The following is a 21391-nucleotide window of genomic DNA, read 5'->3' as shown; positions in this document are numbered from 1 at the left end:
CTGATGCTGACCTTGGCAGGCGGGGTGATGACACTGCTGACCAGCCGGTTGTCAAAGATGTCATCTGTCTTCAGCTGGCCAGCCGCTCCAGGCAAAGGTGGAAAGCTGGACAGACCCAACTCGAAGCTCGGGGATGGAGGTTTAGGAGGAGGCGGCGGCGGTGGCGATTGAGGCGTCAGTCGCTATCACACACACACACACACACACGTCACTTTAACATTGTTGAGTGCTTATCGACATGAGCACTTTAATAATCACATTAGAGTAGAAATAATTCCAAGAAGTACTTACTGTAAACTTTTCATCCCTCTTTTTCCTACAAGCAGACACATGTTAAAAAAAGGAACGCTTACATTTATAAACTCATGTTGCATGAAAAGCTTTAGGGAAAAATCATTCCATTTTTAACAATCTATAATACATTAGCTGCAATAGAAAAGAAGGAAAAAAAGACATCTGAAATCGATCATCGTACCTTCCTCGACCCATTACCAGGGAGGAGTATTCTGTGGTGGTGAACTCGGACACTCGGCCCGTGCCAACAGTCTCTCTGCGGGGAAAGGTGGTGGCAGAAGGTAACCTGGTTCTGGGCTGGCTGATGGGGAAGCGTGTGGGCGGGCTGCTGCGGACCCCATTCAGCCTATCGCTGGGGAAGCTAGGGAAGACGCTTGGGCTGTCCAGGAGCCCTGTGCGGTCTGCTGCGGGGCAGGCCGGCCTCAGGTGAGGTTTACTGTGATTCCTGCGGGGAACATTGCAGTGCTTTCATTGTTTTTGTAACATGTTTATTACTAGAGATGTAACGGTATCAAAATCTCACGGTACGATATTATCACAGTGTTAAAGCCACTGTACAATATTATTGTGGTATATGTCCAAAAAAAATGCCATAGTGTGTAAAATAAAGTAGCAGGAATTTGAGTTTGATCACGCTGATCAGTTGTTAGCATATTTCCTCGATCAAACATGGCGGAAATGTCTGAATACCACAGTAGTCGTAAGCAGTAGAGAAGCAATGATGCTTGGTATAATCCTGCACGGAACAATTTGCCTTTATTGACCGTGATCCTGTGTGTGTGTGTGTGTGTTAGTGTATGTTAGCGTGTGTTTGTGTGAAAATGTTTGTGTCCGTGTGTGTGCGCGACCATCCCGTCAGGAAAGTCAGGCTCGTCACAGCCAAATTAATGTTCAATCAATGTGCCTCTTCCTCCTTACACAACTGGAAGTGCAGCCCAGAAGAACAAAATAAAGAAATATGTCTAACACTAGCATAGAAGTTGAAACATAACATTGAGAAGGAGTAGCGACTTTAGTGACAGAGTTTATGGTCTCCCTGCGGCTTACCAGTAACCCTGCCCTGAATATGGACTGGCAGGCATGCACAGAATGTCTTTGTGACTGAACTACTGTTTTGGTCCTGACTTGGAGAATTAACACCCCCACTAATTTTATCAAAAAAAAGGCATTTTTATATCTGAATATTTTTGAATCAGACTTTTTGTTCATGTGTTTGTAAAGATTCAACTTCTCTGATAATTTTTTTGCTATATCGCTGAGTCTCATTTTAAGTGCAAATAAAAGTGCAGGAACAACCACTGTTCCAAGGAAATATTTATAAACAAACTTAGTTGTGACAATGTAAACATCCAGTGTAAAACAACAAAAGTTCACTTTAGTGTCTTTCAAATTTTACTTTATGAGAAGCAGTGTCCTCTACAGTGGACATGTTTACATCAGTTTGAAAACGCTGTTTATCAGAAAAGTTAACTCACAATTTTACTTTTAATAATGTAAACACCTTACAAACTGATTTTTGTCTTTGCTGGTTTAAAATATATTTTCTGGGTGACAGTTTACAAGATGGCGACTTGTCCAGTGTGTACCCTCCCTTCCACCTGAGTGCAGCTGGATAGGCTCCAGTCCCCCCACAACATCGAGAAAGACAAGCGGTGAAAAATGGATTGATGGATGGATTGAGGATTTATCAAGTAGCTTTTCAGTTTACTTGTACAGTGTTTTTTGTGATTTCTCTATGTGGTGCGACGTGACTGGCTGACTCTGTCGCCTTGGAAATGCTCGAGACGAACTAAGTGGCGAGCTTTGCTTTGCAGAACGCAAACTTTCTTACCTCCGTCAAAGAGGTGATGTTTTTGGCAGGGCTTGTTTGTGTTTATTAGCAACATAACTCAAACAATTATGGATAGATTGAGGAATTTTTCAGGAAATGTCCAAAAAAAAAACAATTCCTCTCATCCATTATGAACACACTTTACTTCCTGCTAACAGCGTTTCACAACTACCACTTTGTCGCGCAGCATAGAAGATGGGAGATGTTTATTTTCAGACCCGGCCAAGGCTTAAACGCCAGAAAATAACTACACACCAAGTTTTTGTTTGATACCGTGATGGTATTATTATGAAGACTTTAAAACAGCAATACCGAGGTATCCTTGCTCCTGATGGCTGCTGGTTAGCGCCTTGCATGGCAGCTCCCGCCATCAGTGTGTGAATGTGTGTGTGAATGGGTGAATGTGGTGATACTGTCAAAGCGCTTTGAGTACCTTGAAGGTAGAAAAGCGCTATACAAGTATGACCCATTTATCATTTATTTATCTACAATATCATTACACCCCTAATGTTTACACATGTTTCTCTGATGCAAAAGTGCTCTTTTGTCTGGTGTTTTTGTGGGACATCATGGTTCAATTGGTATGCGTCCGTGCCAGCAACTTGACAGTTCCAGGTTCGATCCCCGCTTCCACCAGTCTCGTCACTGCCGTTGTGTCCTTGGGCAAGATACTTTACCCACCTGCTCCCAGTGCCACCCATACTGGTTTAAATGTAACTTAGATAAAGGGTTTCACTATGTAAAGTGCTTTGTGTCACTAGAGAAAAGTGCTATATAAATGTAATTCACTATACTTCACTTTATAGATAGTTGAGCACCAACCTGGTCCTGGGTGAATGGTGTCTAACAGTGAGGGGGGTGGTCGGTGGCTTAAAACCGGCAGAGGGTGCAAATCCATTGATGAACTGGCTGTTGTGAAATGGAGCAACCTGATTAAAACAGAAAACAATATTGATGATTTTAAAGGAGAAGTGCACTTTATAAAAAATGTTGCCTATCGTTCACAATCATTATGAGGGACAAGAACACGCATGTCTTTTTTTTTAAAGGATTTTAAAGAAGACAAAAAAACGGTTGAAAAGTGTGTATAATGGGAGTCACCGTTGTAGCTTTCAAAGCACTCTAAAACAACTTCAAAACCCTCCATAAATGTCATATATACACGCCGCAAGTATATAGATATAATGTAGTAACAGACACGTTCATAACAATATGTAATGTGTTCAATGTATACAGTATTTTTGATCATTTAATCATTTCCGGGTCTGATTTATTTCGCACATTGATTTCTTTCCACAGCAACGCACATCTGACTTCTGGCAACAACTGTTTGTTCCTGCTTCCAGAATCAAACACGCGTGTGTGTTCTAATCATGGCAGACTTGGTAACAGACAACAAAGGCAACTATTTTTGGTCAAATGAGGATTCACAACCTTGTATTTTTGAAGCTAAATATACTGATGATGCTTATAGAAGGGAGCACGAAAAAGAGGTTGGGGCAGACGGAAGCCGGGAGAATGAGGTGAAAGCGACACCACTATAAATGTGGAACTTGGAGACAAGCAAATTTGACATAAATGGATTGCTCACCCAAAACCAACAGACAAACAACCGTCCATCGAGCGAGTCACTACCGTATTTTTCGGAGTATAAGTCGCACCGGCCGAAAATGCATAATAAAGAAGGAAAAAAACATATATAAGTCGCACTGGTATAAGTCGCATACATTGGGGAAATTTATTTGATAAAACCCAACACCAAGAATAGACATTTGAAAGGCAATTTAAAATAAATAAAGAATAGTGAACAACAGGCTGAATAAGTGTACGTTATATGACGCATAAATAACCAACTGAGAACGTGCCTGGTATGTTAACGTAACATATTATGGTAAGAGTCATTCAAATAACTATAACATATAGAATATGCTATACGTTTACCAAACAATCTGTCACTCCTAATCGCTAAATCCCATGAAATCTTATACGTCTAGACTCTTACGTGAATGAGCTAAATAATATTATTTGATATTTTACGGTAATGTGTTAATAATTTCACACATAAGTCGCACCCCCGGCCAAACTATGAAAAAAACTGCGACTTATAGTCCGAAAAATACGGTATATATCGACCATGATACACGCAGCACGTCATGCGTGTTATTACAACTACACTGCATACGCTCTCAGCTGTATACAAACAAAACATGAAATGTTGGCTAATATTTTACAGACACTGTTATATGACTGTTCATGTTTTTCAGTCAATACTGGTTATTGTCCTATCGCAGTGTTGTGCATTACAAACTCAAACGTGTTTCGTGTTGACGTTGAAGCTCGCTTATTTCTCGCCGTAGTTAGCTTTTACGGCTAATACCGTAGCATGGCAATGTGTAACTCCGCTACAAAGACAGTTCTTCAGTGTTCGGTCTTACAATAACAATGTAGTTACAGCTTGGTTATTATACGGGTTACCAACGTAAATAAAAAATTGTTGACGGTTTTTTAATGCATTTTTGAAGTGATTTAGAGGTAGAACTGTTGCTCCCATCACCTGCATTTCTAGCCACCTACAACGAGACCATTTTTTACATGTTAGAAAGCGAAAAAAAAACTTTTGTCTTCTTGTCGCTCATATTGATTTGAACGTTAGGCAAAATTCCCAAAAAATTGTAGTTTCCTTTAAATTACAATAAAAGCATTGGCCTTCCCGATGTGGTCTGGATTCTTCATCTTCTTACCAGTGTGGGATCGATGAAACTGGGTGCGGTCGACCAGGCCTGTGGAGTGATAAGGCTGTACAGGGGGAACTGCTGCTGTGGGCTGTAGACGGGTGGGATGTAGTAAGACGTGTAGCGTTGCTGAGCGTATGGGTTCACCTCCACTGGCCTGTAACCATTCTTTGGCATGAAAGTGTTGATAGCGATTGCTTTCGCCTTTATCCTTGCCTGCAAGATAGGAACACCATCACAAACTACAATCAATCTTTCTTCACACATTATAGTTTATAATTCAGTATAGCACACTAGCACTATGACTACTACTGCTATAAAAAGGAAACAATACCTTAAAGAACTCACCTTGATAGGCTTCCCTTGAAAGGTCTTCACCTCCTCACGGAGATACTGATAAGCCTTCATCAAGAAAAGGTTTTGGTCAATTTCAATTCAAAGTTACCAACAGACATACATATATGCTATGTCAAAGTGTAGAGGTTGCTTTTTGATAAAGTATAGGGATCTCTTCCATTGCAGAGTTTGATTTGTTGCTCGTATCTGCTTTTTGTAGGAAGATCTCAGCCCCTTGCGTGCTCGAGTTTGCACGCTGCTTGCTGCACAACAGCAATCTTGGCTTGGTTGACAACCGTTTTTCACTTCCACAAAGAAGTACCGTGATTGAATACAAACCATAAGTACCAGTTTTTGTATATTTGGGATTTGTACAAAGTCCCAAACATTTTTAAATCAAACCATTGATGCATGGCGGACATATATAAAACAATCTTGTCTTCTTTCATACCTCCTTTGAACAAGCCGTTTGGAATTTGCCCCATTTGTGACGTGTTTCCCCATTGGTGACGTCAGTAGTAAGCTCCATATATAGTTAAGTTTTATCTGAAGAGCTTTGAGCAAGTAGTCTGAAGTAGTCAGCAAGTTCCTTAAATTTTCTCTATCCTCTTGTTGAGGGGCTGACTGGCTGATATATGCACATGCATCCTCCGATGTAGCTATTTATAATGCAAAAGTAGCGTATAGTTCTAACTTATCTGTCAGTATACTCCATATGGAAGCGGTAAAAACTACAACATGGTTGACGGGGAAAAGACGCAGTCAAAGTGGAGGCATTTAAATAAGACCGGCCACAAAAAGAAAAGACGGTTAGAAAGTAGCTTTGAAGATGGTCTATAATACCTAATCTATGCAAAATTTTGACCAAAGAACCATCATCACATGTTTTGTAGACCACAAGGAAGTGTTTTAAATGCAGAAACACTTCATAATATGACCCCTTTAAGAAATTTGCTCACAAAATAGACAAGTGCTTTCAGCTGGTTATTAAAGAGGAAATGTTTGATGCTGTGTTGGGGACTCAACTTGTCAATCACAGAAAAGAGAGTGTTTGTTACAATTTTACCTGTTGTGCATCTGCTTCTGACTCAAAGGTGATGAACCAGTTGTCGTTATTGGCAAATTCACAGTTGATGAACTTGGGTAGGCTGTCTCCTTTAAAAAGAGCCTCCACCTCCTGTGCAACAGAACAGGAGAAAATCAATGCATGGATTGAGGCACCAACAGAAGATATGCACATCTGGGTGATCCCCTTGTGCAGGTCCACTGACCTCTATGGGCGTGCTCTCAGAAACCTCTCTGAGGATCACGATGCAGCGGTTCTGATTGGGGCGCACCTTCTCCCCTTTCTCATCCACCTGGACCAATGGCAAAGCTGGGGGCAAAAGAGAAGGATATCAACATTAACAGGTCACATGATGTTTGCTCAGCTCACACGGTTACACTCACAGCGAAGAATATCCACGATCAGCTCCACGTCAGTGCTAAGCTTTTTGATGTGATCCAGGTTGGCCACCGTCACGATTGGCACGTACTGATCGCTGTCCATTTGTGAGATGAGGTATATGTCACTGGCCAGATTCTCCCTGAAGAACCAAGAAGGAGCATGGTGAGGTTTGCTTAAACTTTGAATGTGTGTGACAGAAAAATAGGCAAACCAAAATAACAATGCAATGCAAATTGGGAAGAAAATATGTCAAAAAGACTCACCGGGAAAGACAGAATTCCAATGTCTTCTTCAAGTGTTCTCTTAAACCTTCCTGGGGATTCTCTGGCTGGGGTTCACTAACTGTGAAACACAGAAGGTCATGTTTAATATGCAAGTCAAATGACAATCTAAAATATGTCCTGTAACTTCTGCTTTACTAGCCGACCTGTTGGTGCAGGTAGCCCCGACTCAGGGAACTCTAGGTAAGACGTCTCAGAGTGCTCCAGGGTGATGGCTGCGGCTGGGGGAGACTGGGCCAACATCACTTGAGCCGGTGGGGGTTCATCGGGGTCAGTTAGCAAGGGCTCCTTGAAAGCCTTTTCTACATTAGCTTCATTGCCTGAAACAACAACAAGAGACAAAGATTGTGGATTAACGATGTGGAAAAAGCTGCATGGAACATCTTTACACATGTAATCAGCTCATTTATATATGATGTAGCGTATATCATATAGTGGTGCTACAGTTGTTTAAAATAATCATTGTAAGTGCTAAAGATGGTAAAGAGATTCAACAATTGTTGTATTTAAATGTTCCATGTTGCTGTCATTTAGACCTACAACCCACTGAAAATGGGTCCACCAGTTAAGAACCACTGTACTCGAGTAAACATCATTGGCAACACAAATGGCAGGCTAACCTTGTGGGCCAGGATCAGCTGAACTCTCGCAACCTTCCTTCCATGGCTGCAAGGCCGCATTGGAGTTGTCAGCACTCCCGCTGGGGTCCAGGCTAAACATGTGGTTGGCCCATGCTTTCGCATTGGGGTTAAGGTCTGAAACCTTGGCAGATTCCTAAAGAGAGAGCACAAGTTGTGACTCAGAATGGCCAGAACTAATGTGCGGAAAAGAGGAAAACTAACCTTTTCCCTATTCATACAATACATGCATATATTATTGTGTGACTAAAAAAATCCAGGTTTTGCCCTACATGTAATTGATCAGGTAGCAGTGCCACAGCAAAATAAAATCCGGCACACCTTAAATATTAGGGTTTTTTTTTACGTGTAAACAAATTAAAATAATACATTGTATGAATGGATATATATATATATAGCCCAGTGCTTCTCCAATATTTTCTGTTACGCCCCCTCTAGGAAGAAGAATATATTTTGCGCCCCCCCCCCACTTTCTATTGTGACTATAAATAGTATAATTTGTCCACAAAATTGTTATAACTATAACTCTGCATAACATTGTACGCGTATTAACGTTAAAAGAAACAACACAACCGCCTTTCCCCGCACCGTGATTCCAGTGAGCCAAGTGCTACATATGCTTCATCATATTCTGGTAGAGCAAAAAAAAGCGTGTTGCCTGAGGTAACACGGCGGAAAAATTGTTGCTGCAAAAAGTAGCATTACTGCTAATTCGTAGCATCATTTGAAAAGTCACCCGCTAGAGAATGAGGAGTGCTTGAAACTCCGCAAGTCAACATCTCCGGCCGGTGCCACACCCAACAAAATGCCGAAGCAACCTGCACATCAACACCATTTCCACATCAACACCGTATGAAAAAAATTGTCAACAACAGAAGGAGATAACGTACGCAGTAACCTACCACATAGCGAAGGACATACACTATTTGAATTCCTATTATGCAGCTGTTCATAACTTTTATGGACAGAATTTCTAGGCGCAGTCAAGGCGTTGAGGGGATCTGGTTTGGTGGCTGCAGGATTAGGTCTCTGCTTTTTGCAGATGATGTGGTCCTGATGGCTTCATCTGGCCAGGATCTTCAGCTCTCACTGGATCGGTTCGCAGCTGAGTGTGAAGCGACTGGGATGAGAATCAGCACCTCCAAGTCCGAGTCCATGGTTCTCGCCCGGAAAAGGGTGGAGTGCCATCTCCGGGTTGGGGAGGAGATCTTGCCCCAAGTGGAGGAGTTCAAGTACCTCGGAGTCTTGTTCACGAGTGGGGGAAGAGTGGATCGTGAGATCGACAGGCGGATTGGTGCGGCGTCTTCAGTAATGCGGACGCTGTATCGATCCGTTGTGGTGAAGAAGGAGCTGAGCCGGAAGGCAAAGCTCTCAATTTACCGGTCGATCTACGTTCCCATCCTCACCTATGGTCATGAGCTTTGGGTTATGACCGAAAGGACAAGATCACGGGTACAAGCGGCCGAAATGAGTTTCCTCCGCCGGGTGGCGGGGCTCTCCCTTAGAGATAGGGTGAGAAGCTCTGCCATCCGGGAGGAGCTCAAAGTAAAGCCGCTGCTCCTCCACATCGAGAGGAGCCAGATGAGGTGGTTCGGGCATCTGGTCAGGATGCCACCCGAACGCCTCCCTAGGGAGGTGTTTAGGGCACGTCCCACCGGTAGGAGGCCGCGGGGAAGACCCAGGACACGTTGGGAAGAATTTGTCTCCCGGCTGGCCTGGGAACGCCTCGGGGTCCCACAGGAAGAGCTGGACGAAGTGGCTGGGGAGAGGGAAGTCTGGGCTTCCCTGCTTAAGCTGCTGCCCCCGCGACCCGACCTCGGATAAGCGGAGGAAGATGGATGGATGGATGGATGGATTATGCAGCTCATTTTTATTTGACAGCTATTGAAATATCTTGTGTGACATCATGCACAAAAATGCACTTTATTTGTTTTAAACTATTGTAGTGGCGTTCTGTACAAAAAGTGCACTTTAATTTAGTGTTGTTTTGTTATGTCATCTTCGTGACATCATGCACAAAAGTGCACTAATAGCTTGTTTTAAAATGTCTGACAATCTTGCACTTTCTGGTTTGGAAATTACACGAATGTTTGTGCCACTGCTTAATAACTGTTCAATAAATACAGGTTTGGTAAATTGACTTAGTTGTGATTTCCCTCTCTGCATGAAAGTTTAAAATGAGCATATAGTGACTTAGTTGTGATTTCCCTCTCTGCATGAAAGTTTAAAATGAGCATATAGTAACGCAGTATGAACAAGAATGTTTTAATGTAGACACATAGAATCATCATACTGGTGTGATTATATGCATCAAGTGTTAATTCAAGGCTAAGGCAAAATATTGAGATATATATCGTGTATCGTGACATGGCCTAAAAATATCGAGATATTAATAAAAGGCCATATCGCCCAGCCCTAGGTTGTTTATTGGATTTTATGGGCGAAATAGTTGGCTTTGATGTAAGCTGACTTTTATTTACATTTATTTACAAGTTAGAATGGATTTTTAAAAAATCCATACATTGTCATGTCTTCATTAATGATTGTGAACAATAGACAACATTCCAAAAAAGTGCAGTTCCCCTTTAACTCAATAAATAATCGATAACAACTATACAGTGTGTATAGTATATAATATGAATAATGCAAGAAACCATTTTTAAGAATACAAACTTTTATTTCTTATTACTGTAAAGTTGATTACTGTAATTGGAAGGTAAACATTTTTTTAGTTATCCTTAATAAACAAACACAAAAATAAATTGGACTTTAATTTCTGGCAGCAAAAAATGTACTTAAAGTACCAGTAGAGTAAAAAAATAAGTGGCCTCTGTATTCAAGATATCACATAACTGATTTATGATACCAAAAGACTAAATCATTGTATTCTGTTTTTATTTACAAATTACACAACGTGCCAACTTCACTGGTTTTGGGTTTTGTAATTACTAATAAAGATTTGTTTTTGAATGTATTCATAACATTTGTTAGCCTTTTTAAAGAAAACATATACATCTGCAGCGATAGTGAAAGTTATGTGACAACGTCCTATTGACCACAGCCCACCATGCCCCTAGCCACGTCCCCACCGCCACAAGTGCATTGGCAATCTGGGGGAAACCCTGAAAGCATTTAAAGATCCGTGCAGAGCTTCACTGAAAAGTCAGAAACATTCTTAGGAAATAAATGAAAACACAATTATGTTTCAAATTCAAATATGACCTATGTTGTATTGTAAAAAGTAATACTATAATTTGGATAATATAAGCCCAGAAAAGTCTATGTAAAGTGCTGTGAATTGGCCTTCAGTGATGGACAGGACTTTGGTCTAAATGCAGAGTCAGTAAGCAGGCTTTTTCAGGACTGCAGGTATTAAACACAATTGCAATGTATGACCAACGCTGTGGTAAGAGCCAGCATTTTATTCAAGTTCTAAGGCAGAACAGACCTGGCGGTCCCTGTGGAGTGTGTTCAAGGCTACATGCATCTATCTATAAGTCATCTCCCCAAACGGAGACACGCATCTCCGCAAGCGGCAGCAGACAACTCATGACTCCAGCGCTCATAGCCACATGTTTCTAAATCGTTTTGCCTTTACATCTCTATGTTCTTTCTGCCTCCACTCAGAGTGGCTGAGTGGATCTGGCAGCTCAGAAGTAGGGCTGCAACTAACGACTATTTTGATAGTCGACTAGTCATCGACTATCTTAACGATTAGTCAAGTTATTAGATTATAAAGCGTACACATATTCAGTGGCTCTTATTTAGCCATCAACTTTTGAATTCAGCTTGAGTTATTTTTAGGCATGTGCTTACTAACAAAGATGACTAATTCTTTCATACATATTTATTTATACTGCAACTATGCTGCTCATTCGGCGTTACAAAAATAAAAATAAAAATTAAATTTTTGTCCATTTAAAAGCAAGGACAGGCATACTGCTGAACAAAATTTAAGTATAAATTTTAATGTAAAAAAAAAGGAGAGCTTAAAATAGCAAATGTTTCTTTGTTTCTTGCATTGAACAGTCTACGAAATAAAATTCTTAGTTTGTTAAACATACATGGCCGATCAAGCCAATTCTGATTCTGAATAAAAACAAACAACCAAAATATCCAACTTCCTCAAAAAGAAAGGAGCAATTTGTCATGTTGTGTGTAAAAAGCTGCACAATAGAAATGTTTTGATGATTGCTAAAAAATACCAGGAGATAGAGTAAATCAATCTAATAGACTCAATGTATAGAATTGTATTTTATTCATTATTATTTAATTATTTGACAGGAACAGTACAATTAAACATTGCTACCCATAGGTAACCGATGTCAAAGTACATCAAGCTTCCAGCCACAGGCTAATTTTTCAACCCACATCCCTGGTTAGGCTTTTAACATTGATTAATTCTTAACATTTTAGCTATCTATTAGATTGTATGTTTGATCTTGTATGATAACAGCGTATTGGTTTGTGTGTGTGTGTGCCTGCGTTTGTGTGTGCGTTTGACATATGTAATTTGCCTTTTTTTTTTTTTTTTTTTTTATAAATTGTACTGCAAATTTAAGCTGTTTACACCTGAAGTTCCTGACAAAAAAAATACTTTAATTGATTTAGACAAAGTGTAGCTGGCAGACTTTGGCTAAAATAAAAGTAATTTATTGTTCACACAACTTGTTAGCTAGATAGCTAGCAAGGTACAAAGCAACTCTCTTACCAAGTTGAGACCGCATCCTCCAGATGTCCGTCATTACCCCGCTTTAAATGCTCCCATATCAGAGATAACAAAATCTACTTTGCAAAAGGAGCAAGGTACTCACTCATGTTTTTAACAAGAATAAGAGGAAACATTACCACACTTTAAAATGTTTTCACCCGTGATGTTGTTGCACCTCTAGTCAGATGCCTATTGAATGTCTGAGTACCATTCATTTAAAAATGGACACTTTGTCCCAGCTGATTGCCATGAAAACAAACAACAACATCAGGGCAGGGCTGCCTTAATGCACAAGCTTACCTGGGCTGAAGCCCAGGGGCCCTGATTTTGACGGTGGAATGCAATGTTTGGAGTTCTTTTTTTTTTTTTTACATTTGTTAATTGAAATTTTTGGACAGTTAACAGAAATACAGTACAATACAAATAAAGTCCAAAATCTATATCTATCCTTCCATTTTCTACCGCTTGTCCCTTACGGTGCTGGAGCCTATCTCAGCTGCATTCGGGCTACACTATCTATCTTACGAAAAAGGACTTGGGGGAAAAAGTGGTATACACTGGAACAAATAGGAAAATCGTAGCAGTATATTAATTTCAACAGAGTTGACACAAGCCGCTGTAGACAAATTTAAGTACCGGTAAGGACCAGCAATCATCTCCGTGGACAGTGAAACAAAGTTGGCTTTATGAAGTTCTGCAAGCGTTTGTACGAAACTTTGCGAGGCTATTTTAAAGGGAAAATTGTGAAGAGAATAATTCTTAGCAGCAAAATTTATAGGGAATATTTCACTTTTATCCAAGTTTAATTTGTAACCAGACACATGTCCAAAAGCCTGGAGAGTATTCAAGGCAGCTGGTACCGAGGCGGAGATGTCCGAGACATGTAGACGCAGGTCATCAGCATAGAGAGACCTTCACCTGCACATTGTGTCCACAAATGCCCGTAATAAGCGGGTTGTTATAAAGCGCTATTGACAGAGGCTCAATGGTAAAAGCAAAAAGCAATGGGCTCGGGGGCAGCCCTGCCGGCGTTTACTGGTGAAACAGTAAAGGCGAAAATATATTGAATACATGTGTCCTGACCGAGGCCTCAGGCGATTAATATAGGAGGAAACCGGAAGTGGCAGGCACGCACGCACGCACGCACGAACACACACACACACACACACACACACACACACACACACACACACACACACACACACACACACACACACACACACACACACACACACACACACACACACACACACACACACACACACACACACACACACACACACACACACACACACACACACACACACACACACACACACACACACACACACACACACACACACGCGCTGCTCTCGCAACACAAGTGTGGTTGAGCCGTATTTCTGTAGTTTTACTGCATGGAGTGAGAAGAGAAACTGTAATATATTGATATATCAACTCAATAACAAAAACGTGTCTTTAGTTTTGTTGGTTTTATTGCAGACAGTGTGGCAACATCTTGATACTTCCAATGTGACGGTTTAATCAGTTGCTTCCTACACTACTGTGCAGTTTTCAATAGCTTATATACTATTGCCATCTCGTGTATCAAATCTGCAAATACCTTCAAATCTACTTTAATTATTGTATTACCTTAGCAGTGCTCATTTTACCTGGCTACCACTCTCTCAACTGATAAATAGCACCCTTGGTAAGTTGGAAATTGTTTACTGTATTTATTGGCAGGCTTAAATAAGTCACAAAGAGTATCAATAATTATATATATCAATCAATATAAAAAACGGAATGGCAATATAGTTTTCGGCCATATCGCCCAGCCCTAAGCTTAACCCATTAAATAGAACCGTTACCAAAGCCGAATCTCTCCAGGGCATATAAAAATAATTCCACTCGGTCAAATGTCTTTTCAGCATCCACAGATACCACTGCCTCTTCAGTGTTAAGAGCAGGTACATCATACCATACATGGAAAATACATCAAAGATTAGGAAAGGAGTGCCTATTGCGAATGACCTACCTCTGATGCACATTAATGGTAGAGGGGTATCCAGATGTAAGACCAATAGTTTAGCTCATTTAATTCCACATTCAATAGACTAATAGGACGATACAAAGTGCATGACAAAGGGTCCTTGCTTTTTTTCCATAGGAAATAAATTGAAGCTTGGTTGAGCGTCTGCAGGAGACGGCCAGATTCAAATGATTTATTGTACAATATTAGGGGGGCTAGTTTTAAAAAAAACTTAATTTGGGAGGATAGCCCTGGGATTTTCCGTTTTGCAGTGATAACTTTGCAACATTTAATTCCACAGCAGTAATAGGTCTCTCTAACTCTACTGCAGCAGACTGATCAACAGAGGGGATGTCCAGATTGGCAAAATAAATTATCAAGCTCAGGAGTAGAACGTTGAGCAGATGAGTAGAGGGATGCATGGAAATTCTTAAATACATTGTTGATCTCAAGATCACCCGTAACTATACCATGCAATGATTGGTGTTCATGACTGTCAATCAAAGACAGCTCTGCTTTGTGTAGCGATTGTGTACTCGTTCGCTCGGCTGCATTGTTTTTCCTATTGATCCGAGCAGGGCACGAACTCAGGTTGACGATTTCAGAAGCGGGAGTGCTATCTCCTGAGATAAAAGCACAGGCAATCTCCCAGATCGGCAGCACTATTCTTGAAGTTAACTGGCCTCTGCTACATTCGCACAGACGTGCATGCGCCTGTTGCAAAGGAGATGTATTCATTAACAAAATTATTTTTAAAAGGAATTATATTTTTGAATTGTTGCTGTTCTGTTGATTAAAATCAAGGTTTTATTTTTTCCCCCAAACTGTGTTTTCGGGGGGCCGGTAGGGTATCGGGGGGTCCCAAAGCCCCCTTAGTCTCGGGGCCTCCCTTTAGGTTAAGGCAGTCCTGCATCAGGGAACACACCTTGTGGACTGCAAGACCTTTGTAAATGCTCAAATGTTAGCCTGGTCTTTTATAGAGGCAGCATTTTGGAAAGAGATGAGCTGAGGGCATAAATGACTTACTGTTATTGTCATTACACTGTAGCCTGTGACACACGAAAATTATTACACTGCTTGGTTTAGTGCAAAGCCTATACTCTCGAATGGGAGGGAACAAAACTATTTAGATGTATCTTTGTCTGCCTATCATTGGTGCAGTTAAATAAATGATGCAGATTCCCATTTAGGCAGAAACATGAACATTCAGGTATTTTCTTAGTAAAAAAATCCCGGAGTATTTTGGTTCTCTGACTGTGTTTGCACAAGTAAAGTTGTCTTGGAAAGAGCTGGAAGCATTAGCCCAATAGACACCAGCAGGGGAAGTTTACCCTCTCCTTCGTGCTGCCAATCTTCTTTCCCATCTTGAACATGTGTAAATGACAATGGAAAAAGACAGCAGGCTCTTTCTGCTGTCCTTATTTTTAGATTTTTTTCACCTATACCTTTCAGCCATCTGCTCACTTCTCTCACATCACATGAGTTTGTAGAAGTCATGCCGATGGGAAGCCTTGTGTGTGTTCGACAATCACCGCCCCAAACACCTGAGTTGACTTTAGCTGCCATAGCTTCAATTGAAAGTTAATAGGAAGCATAAAAAGGGAGTGGACTCGTAAGCTAATCACATTCCTCCTCCACAGTGCTGGTGCCTAACACGGTTGGATTGCACCTCCTTTCCAGTTTAAACGAAATCATGTAACAGTTAGTGTGTACAGCGTCCTGCAACAACCATTACACGAAGGGCCCAAAAAATCGATTAAGGTAACGTCATTAAATATTTAGAGATCACAACAACATACCGTAAGTCAATTAAAGATACATTTTGATATAGAACAGGTCTAAACACTGTTGTTTTTTTTAATAAACTGAACATTCATATCCTATTTCAATGACACCTTGACATTTCTATCTCTAAATGGTCACATTTACAATTTGTCATCTGCTCTGTGAATAACGAGTGGACACATTTATAGTATATTGCAATCTATTGTAGCTGCACTGCATGCGTTTGTATCAGCTATTTTAAGGACGTAACAATACGAAAAGTATCATCAACATGCTTATTGTAACAAAATTACCACAGTTATAAGGGCCAACTTCCCCAAAATGATTCGATTTTGATTCATAAGGTTCTAAATCAATGTATCACGATTCAATTGGATTCAATCTACACTTAAATTTTGAAATATCTCAAATCTGTTACAAAATAAAAATTTACTTTGTTTTTTCCAGTCACCATAAACTACTTTGAACAGTTTTAAACTTTGGATTGCAACATTTTATTAGAGTATTTTTCGGACCGTAGGGCGTACCGGATTATAAAGCACATTGCCGATGCGCGGGTGTATTCAGGTCTATTGTCATACAAAAGGCGCACCGGATTATAAGGTGCATTAAAGGGGCCATATTATGATTTTTTTTTTTACATCTAAAAACACTTCCTTGTAGTCTACATAACATGTAATAGTGGGTCTTGGTTCAAACTGTTGCATAGATTATGTTTTACAGACCATCTTCAAGCCACTTTCTGACTGTCTCTTCAGGATGCGCCGTTTTGTGGGCGGTCTTATTACGTGGCTCCACTTCGACAACGTCTTCTCCCCATTATTTTTGTTGTACCGACGAGTCTACTGACAGATCAAAGTTAGAACTATACGCTACTTTGTGTTAGAAACGGCAACAACGGCGGATGAATGCCCCACAACAAGAGGATAGAGAAAAAATAACCTTATTGACTAAGGCGCAGACGACATTGGCAGATGCGAGCAATTTTGGGGGACTTATGCAGATCCCAAATACACGACAGCAGGTACCAATAAGTAAAAAAAAAGTTAGTCTTGCATAATATTGCAAAACAAATCCCCAGATAATGTCTCCTAGTAGGTGCCATTTTGGGGACCTTATATACACACACCATAATAATGTTGAAGCACAGTACACCTGACTACGGTAGTCGTAATGCGCCGATAATCCTTCAAGCGGTGCGGCTTAATAGCTTACCAAAGTTGTACTCAAACATTTCACAGCTTTTTGAGCGCTGTGTGTAATGTTCTATATTCTCAATGAATCATCAAAGTTTTGGTGTTGTTTGCTTACTTACTAGTGTCATTTGTTGAACAGGTGTCAACCTATGGTCCACATTTATCTCTTGTGTGACTGACATCTAGTGGTCACACTTATTACACCATGTACCAAATAAAATTGCTTTGAGGCCTATAAGCACAACCAGAATTAATGTGTACATTAGGCGCACCGGGTTATAAAGCGCACCATTAATTTGTTTGAGAAAATTAAAGGATTTTAAGTGCGCCTTATAGTCGAAAAATATGGTACTACAAAATACATTAAAGGGGCTCTATTGTGGAAAACCATTTTTCTTGCCTATTAGTACCTGCTGTTGTGTATTTGGGATCTGCATAAGTCCCAAAGATTTGAAATCACACCGTGGAAGCATTGCAGAGATATTTATAAAATAATCTTGCCTTCCTTCCTACTTCCACCAAACAAGCTTGTTTGGAATGTGAATAATTGGGGAAGTCACAAATTGGGAAAATAGTCATTGTCATTGTAGTCCGCGTCATAGTCAACAAGCTCCTGTTTTTTCTCTATCCTCTTGCTGTGGGGCAGACTGGGTCGTACACGCATCTCTCGCTGTTGAAATTTCTAAAATAAAGTCGCATATAGTTCTCATTTATATCTGTTAGTAAACTCGCTATGAAAGTGCTAACAGCTAAAAACAACAAAAACATACAATAAAAGCTAAATATTACAACCAGTGTTATAAATATAGAACGTATAGTGTGTGTTGTTTGTAAAACAGGGTGTGTGTGATGATTCGAAAACGTGTGCAAATTCAAATGTAAGAAGATAAACATTTATAAACACAAATAAAAATATGACTCTTATAAAGCCAGAACAGTATTTAATGTTTCCTCTGCCAAGAAAGTATATTGTGTAGCTATTTATCTAAAAAAAGATTTTAGTGTATAAAAGTACTTTTTGAGCACATTCAACATTACCGCAATAATAATGGTAATTGTGATTATTTTGGTCACAATAACTTCATTTAGCTATTCTATTCATTGTCTTGGTTGTGAAGTCCCCCACACCCTCCTTAACAGAGACAGAACCTATTGTATTGCTTTTGCTGTGATTTTGATTCAAGTGCAAAATTTTGCTCACAGAGTATATTTCATTGTTATTTGTTTGTTTTATTCAACTTGGATATTTAAAAGTTTACCTTCCAATTATAATAAGTGATTTGGTCTCTAAATTATGTTGACAATATCGTTTATGGGCAATAATTTTTAGGTCAATGTATTGTAAAGCACAATTTGTTGTCAGCAAAGGCCTAAGGATGGGATAGACTTCATTCATCACACAATGGGGAAATTATGTTGTTGCAGTGCAGATTCAAAAAATCCACTGAAAAACGACATGAAAACATGAGGGACGCATCAAGGACATAAAAGTGTACAGAGCTGCTGCCACTTTTCTACATACGGCTACAAAGTAAAACAACGAAAAACCAACAAAAGAGCAATAAATAATACATTCTGCGCACATACAACTGCACCATGCATAGACAAACAACAAAACAAAAACACAATTTCAACACCCACATACTGTGGGTCTGCTGGAGTGGGTGGCCGCATTTCCAGAGACAGAAACAGACCCAACAAAGCAACCAAGAGAGCAGACTCAGTCCAAGGCTGCCCACTAGCTCTTGGACAATGTCCAGTCTGCACGGATGAGCGAGAATCTGTCTTGGGGGACCGAAGTGTCCGATACACACTTATTTAGCTCCGTGGAGCTTGTCAATGCCGACGCTCATTGCTAATTGTCACTAAAGAGGAGCAATCGCATCACAATTGGCTACGCTAAAACATAGAGTAAAAGTGCTTCCCACAGTACCGGGAATGTATCTGTGGCTCAGCATTATGCAAAACTATCTGTATATGCATTATACAAAAGTATTACCGGTATATACAACAACTCAAAGTTTTTATGAGTGTTGGTTTAATTTAGACACTTGTGTACGCAACCAATTAAAAATAATCATGCTTCTTGGGCTCCAAGTAGGTGTGCACTTATTTTAAAGATAACATACATTAAATTGTACATCTGATATATCACTATATTACTAAATAGATCTGCATTATGATGCACGGCCAAGTCAGCTGGGGTATATTTGTGTTGAGAAGCAGAGTTAAAATGCCATCTACTGTACGGAGGCGAAATGACAAGCTACACAGAAAGTCCCATTAAAATGGGTTTGTGAGCGTGGGCGCACACACTCAGTCACAAAAATAATAATTTTATGGGGGTTGGGGGGAGAAATGGACACCAAATCTTTCTGTGGCTGATACTGTCTGTTATTTGTGGCGATCCGTCATAAATAAATATATGTATGAGAATTATATGTATGAGAAACACTGAAGTGTGTCACACTACTGCTACTACTACTAATAATAATAATATTACACATTGAGCCTGGGGTAGATTTTTTACAAACCAAGTGTTGGAAAACATCACCGTATATCCATTTATTCAGTCTTGGTGGAAGGAGCTGAGCACCACAGTGACTTGTGGAGACACCTTTTCTAAACGTCTTGTCAGAGGGAAATATCTCCTGATTGCGCTACGAAATGTCATCACTCATATGACATCCATCAGGTGACATGAAAATGTGTTGTGACGCTCTACCGTGTATCCTATCTTACGCACACACACACAAAGTAATTACAAGGCAGTTGCTTGGTGTTGTATCACCCGTTACGCACACATACAAACAGCTTTGTTTAAAAGCTTCTCATGCACAAACATCAATCAAGTATGCAGCTTTACAACAATCCCTGATAGTTAGAACGGTATGCTAAGTTCAGAGGTAATTGACTAGCAATAGTAAATAATAAATATATATATATAACAAATAGTAAATACAAACATGAATGAACTGAAATAGAAAACACTTGACAAAAAAAACCTCTCACCGCCCACAATCAATCTTCCACATTCCAACATTTAAGTATTAGCGCACAGTGGCTCGACATTGCAAAAGCAGTATAACTTACCAAATGAGAGTTCTCTTTAGCCTCCTGTACTTGCTGCACCTGTGGTTCAGCTACAACTTTTGTGTCCTGGTCAGAAGTCATGAGCCGTCTGCTTTTTGGCTCCTCAGGGAGAAGTCTCTATGTCACCAAGGAAGCTACGGAACGACACAAGGGACAAAAAAGGCCCGTTACTGCATCATAACATCAGCATTGAGAAGACGGGCAGCGAGCTAAGAACCAGTGAACAAATGACACTTGTGTTAGGATTAGACTGTTGAAATATTGCCTCTCCAGTTCATTGTGGGATTTTGATGGAATGTCTACAACTGTATTTCCTTTGGTAAAAGCTTGCTCGTTAAAATGTTTGTTGATGGATCGTTTATAAGCATGCGATAGTCCAGCTCAACAATCGAAGGGGGCGGGGGGTGCTGTGTTTGCAAACAAAGCAGGAACAAGAATGGTGTTACTGTAAAGTTGTCCACCTTTGACCCACATGCTCCTTGCCACACATGGTGCGAGTGTGTGTGTCACTGCAATGAACGAGGTTCGATTGTGTCAGCCATCCAAAAAAAACTCTTGTTACGACCTGTTGAAATGACACTTACGAGCTCTCTGTCCGCTTCACATCGCTTTAAACACATGTAGTGATTATGCATTAATGACTGTTAATTGCAGTTGCGGGAGGAAATATCATTCAGAAGTTCATGAGGCACAGATTGAGTCGATGCCAACACTCCAAACTTATTTGCTATTTATATGTACAAATCACAGCACAAAGTTCAAGATATCAACAATGTGATGTGCACTTTAACCAAAACACATCACATCATCCCCCCCACACACACCCACAACCATCAGTGCCATGGAGGTTTGAACATTAACTGGAATATGTTATCATTTCATTTATACACAACATTCTCTCATAGCACAGTGTAGCCCTAATACAGTGGTTCTTACCCTGGGTTCGATCGAACGCTAAGGGTTCGGTGAGTCGGCCTCAGGGGTTCAGCGGAGGTCAAAATACACCTGACACATCGTGTAAATACAAACTTCTCCC

At 40.3% G+C, this 21391-nt stretch overlaps 1 protein-coding gene across 1 annotated transcript in view; it reads right to left on the bottom strand.

Annotated features, from left to right (window-relative positions):
- Window positions 1–21391, bottom strand: part of larp4b (La ribonucleoprotein 4B) — a 31124-nt gene that overhangs the window by 7727 nt on the left and 2006 nt on the right. Inside the window, exons 2-14 of the mRNA XM_061979105.2 lie at window positions 20356–20489; window positions 7542–7695; window positions 7068–7241; window positions 6904–6982; window positions 6643–6779; window positions 6465–6568; window positions 6260–6370; window positions 5206–5259; window positions 4867–5073; window positions 2948–3054; window positions 476–739; window positions 292–316; window positions 12–182 (exon numbers count right to left, since the gene is read on the bottom strand). Coding sequence (XP_061835089.1) covers window positions 12–182; window positions 292–316; window positions 476–739; window positions 2948–3054; window positions 4867–5073; window positions 5206–5259; window positions 6260–6370; window positions 6465–6568; window positions 6643–6779; window positions 6904–6982; window positions 7068–7241; window positions 7542–7695; window positions 20356–20436 — 1668 coding nt within the window. The 5' untranslated portion in view covers window positions 20437–20489. The remainder of the gene's footprint in view (window positions 1–11; window positions 183–291; window positions 317–475; window positions 740–2947; window positions 3055–4866; window positions 5074–5205; window positions 5260–6259; window positions 6371–6464; window positions 6569–6642; window positions 6780–6903; window positions 6983–7067; window positions 7242–7541; window positions 7696–20355; window positions 20490–21391) is intronic.

The sequence above is a fragment of the Nerophis lumbriciformis genome, linkage group LG19, assembly GCF_033978685.3.
Source record: "Nerophis lumbriciformis linkage group LG19, RoL_Nlum_v2.1, whole genome shotgun sequence".
Taxonomy (NCBI): domain Eukaryota; kingdom Metazoa; phylum Chordata; class Actinopteri; order Syngnathiformes; family Syngnathidae; genus Nerophis; species Nerophis lumbriciformis.
Note: the sequence above shows the minus strand (reverse complement) of the source record. Positions and strands in the feature narration are given on the sequence as shown.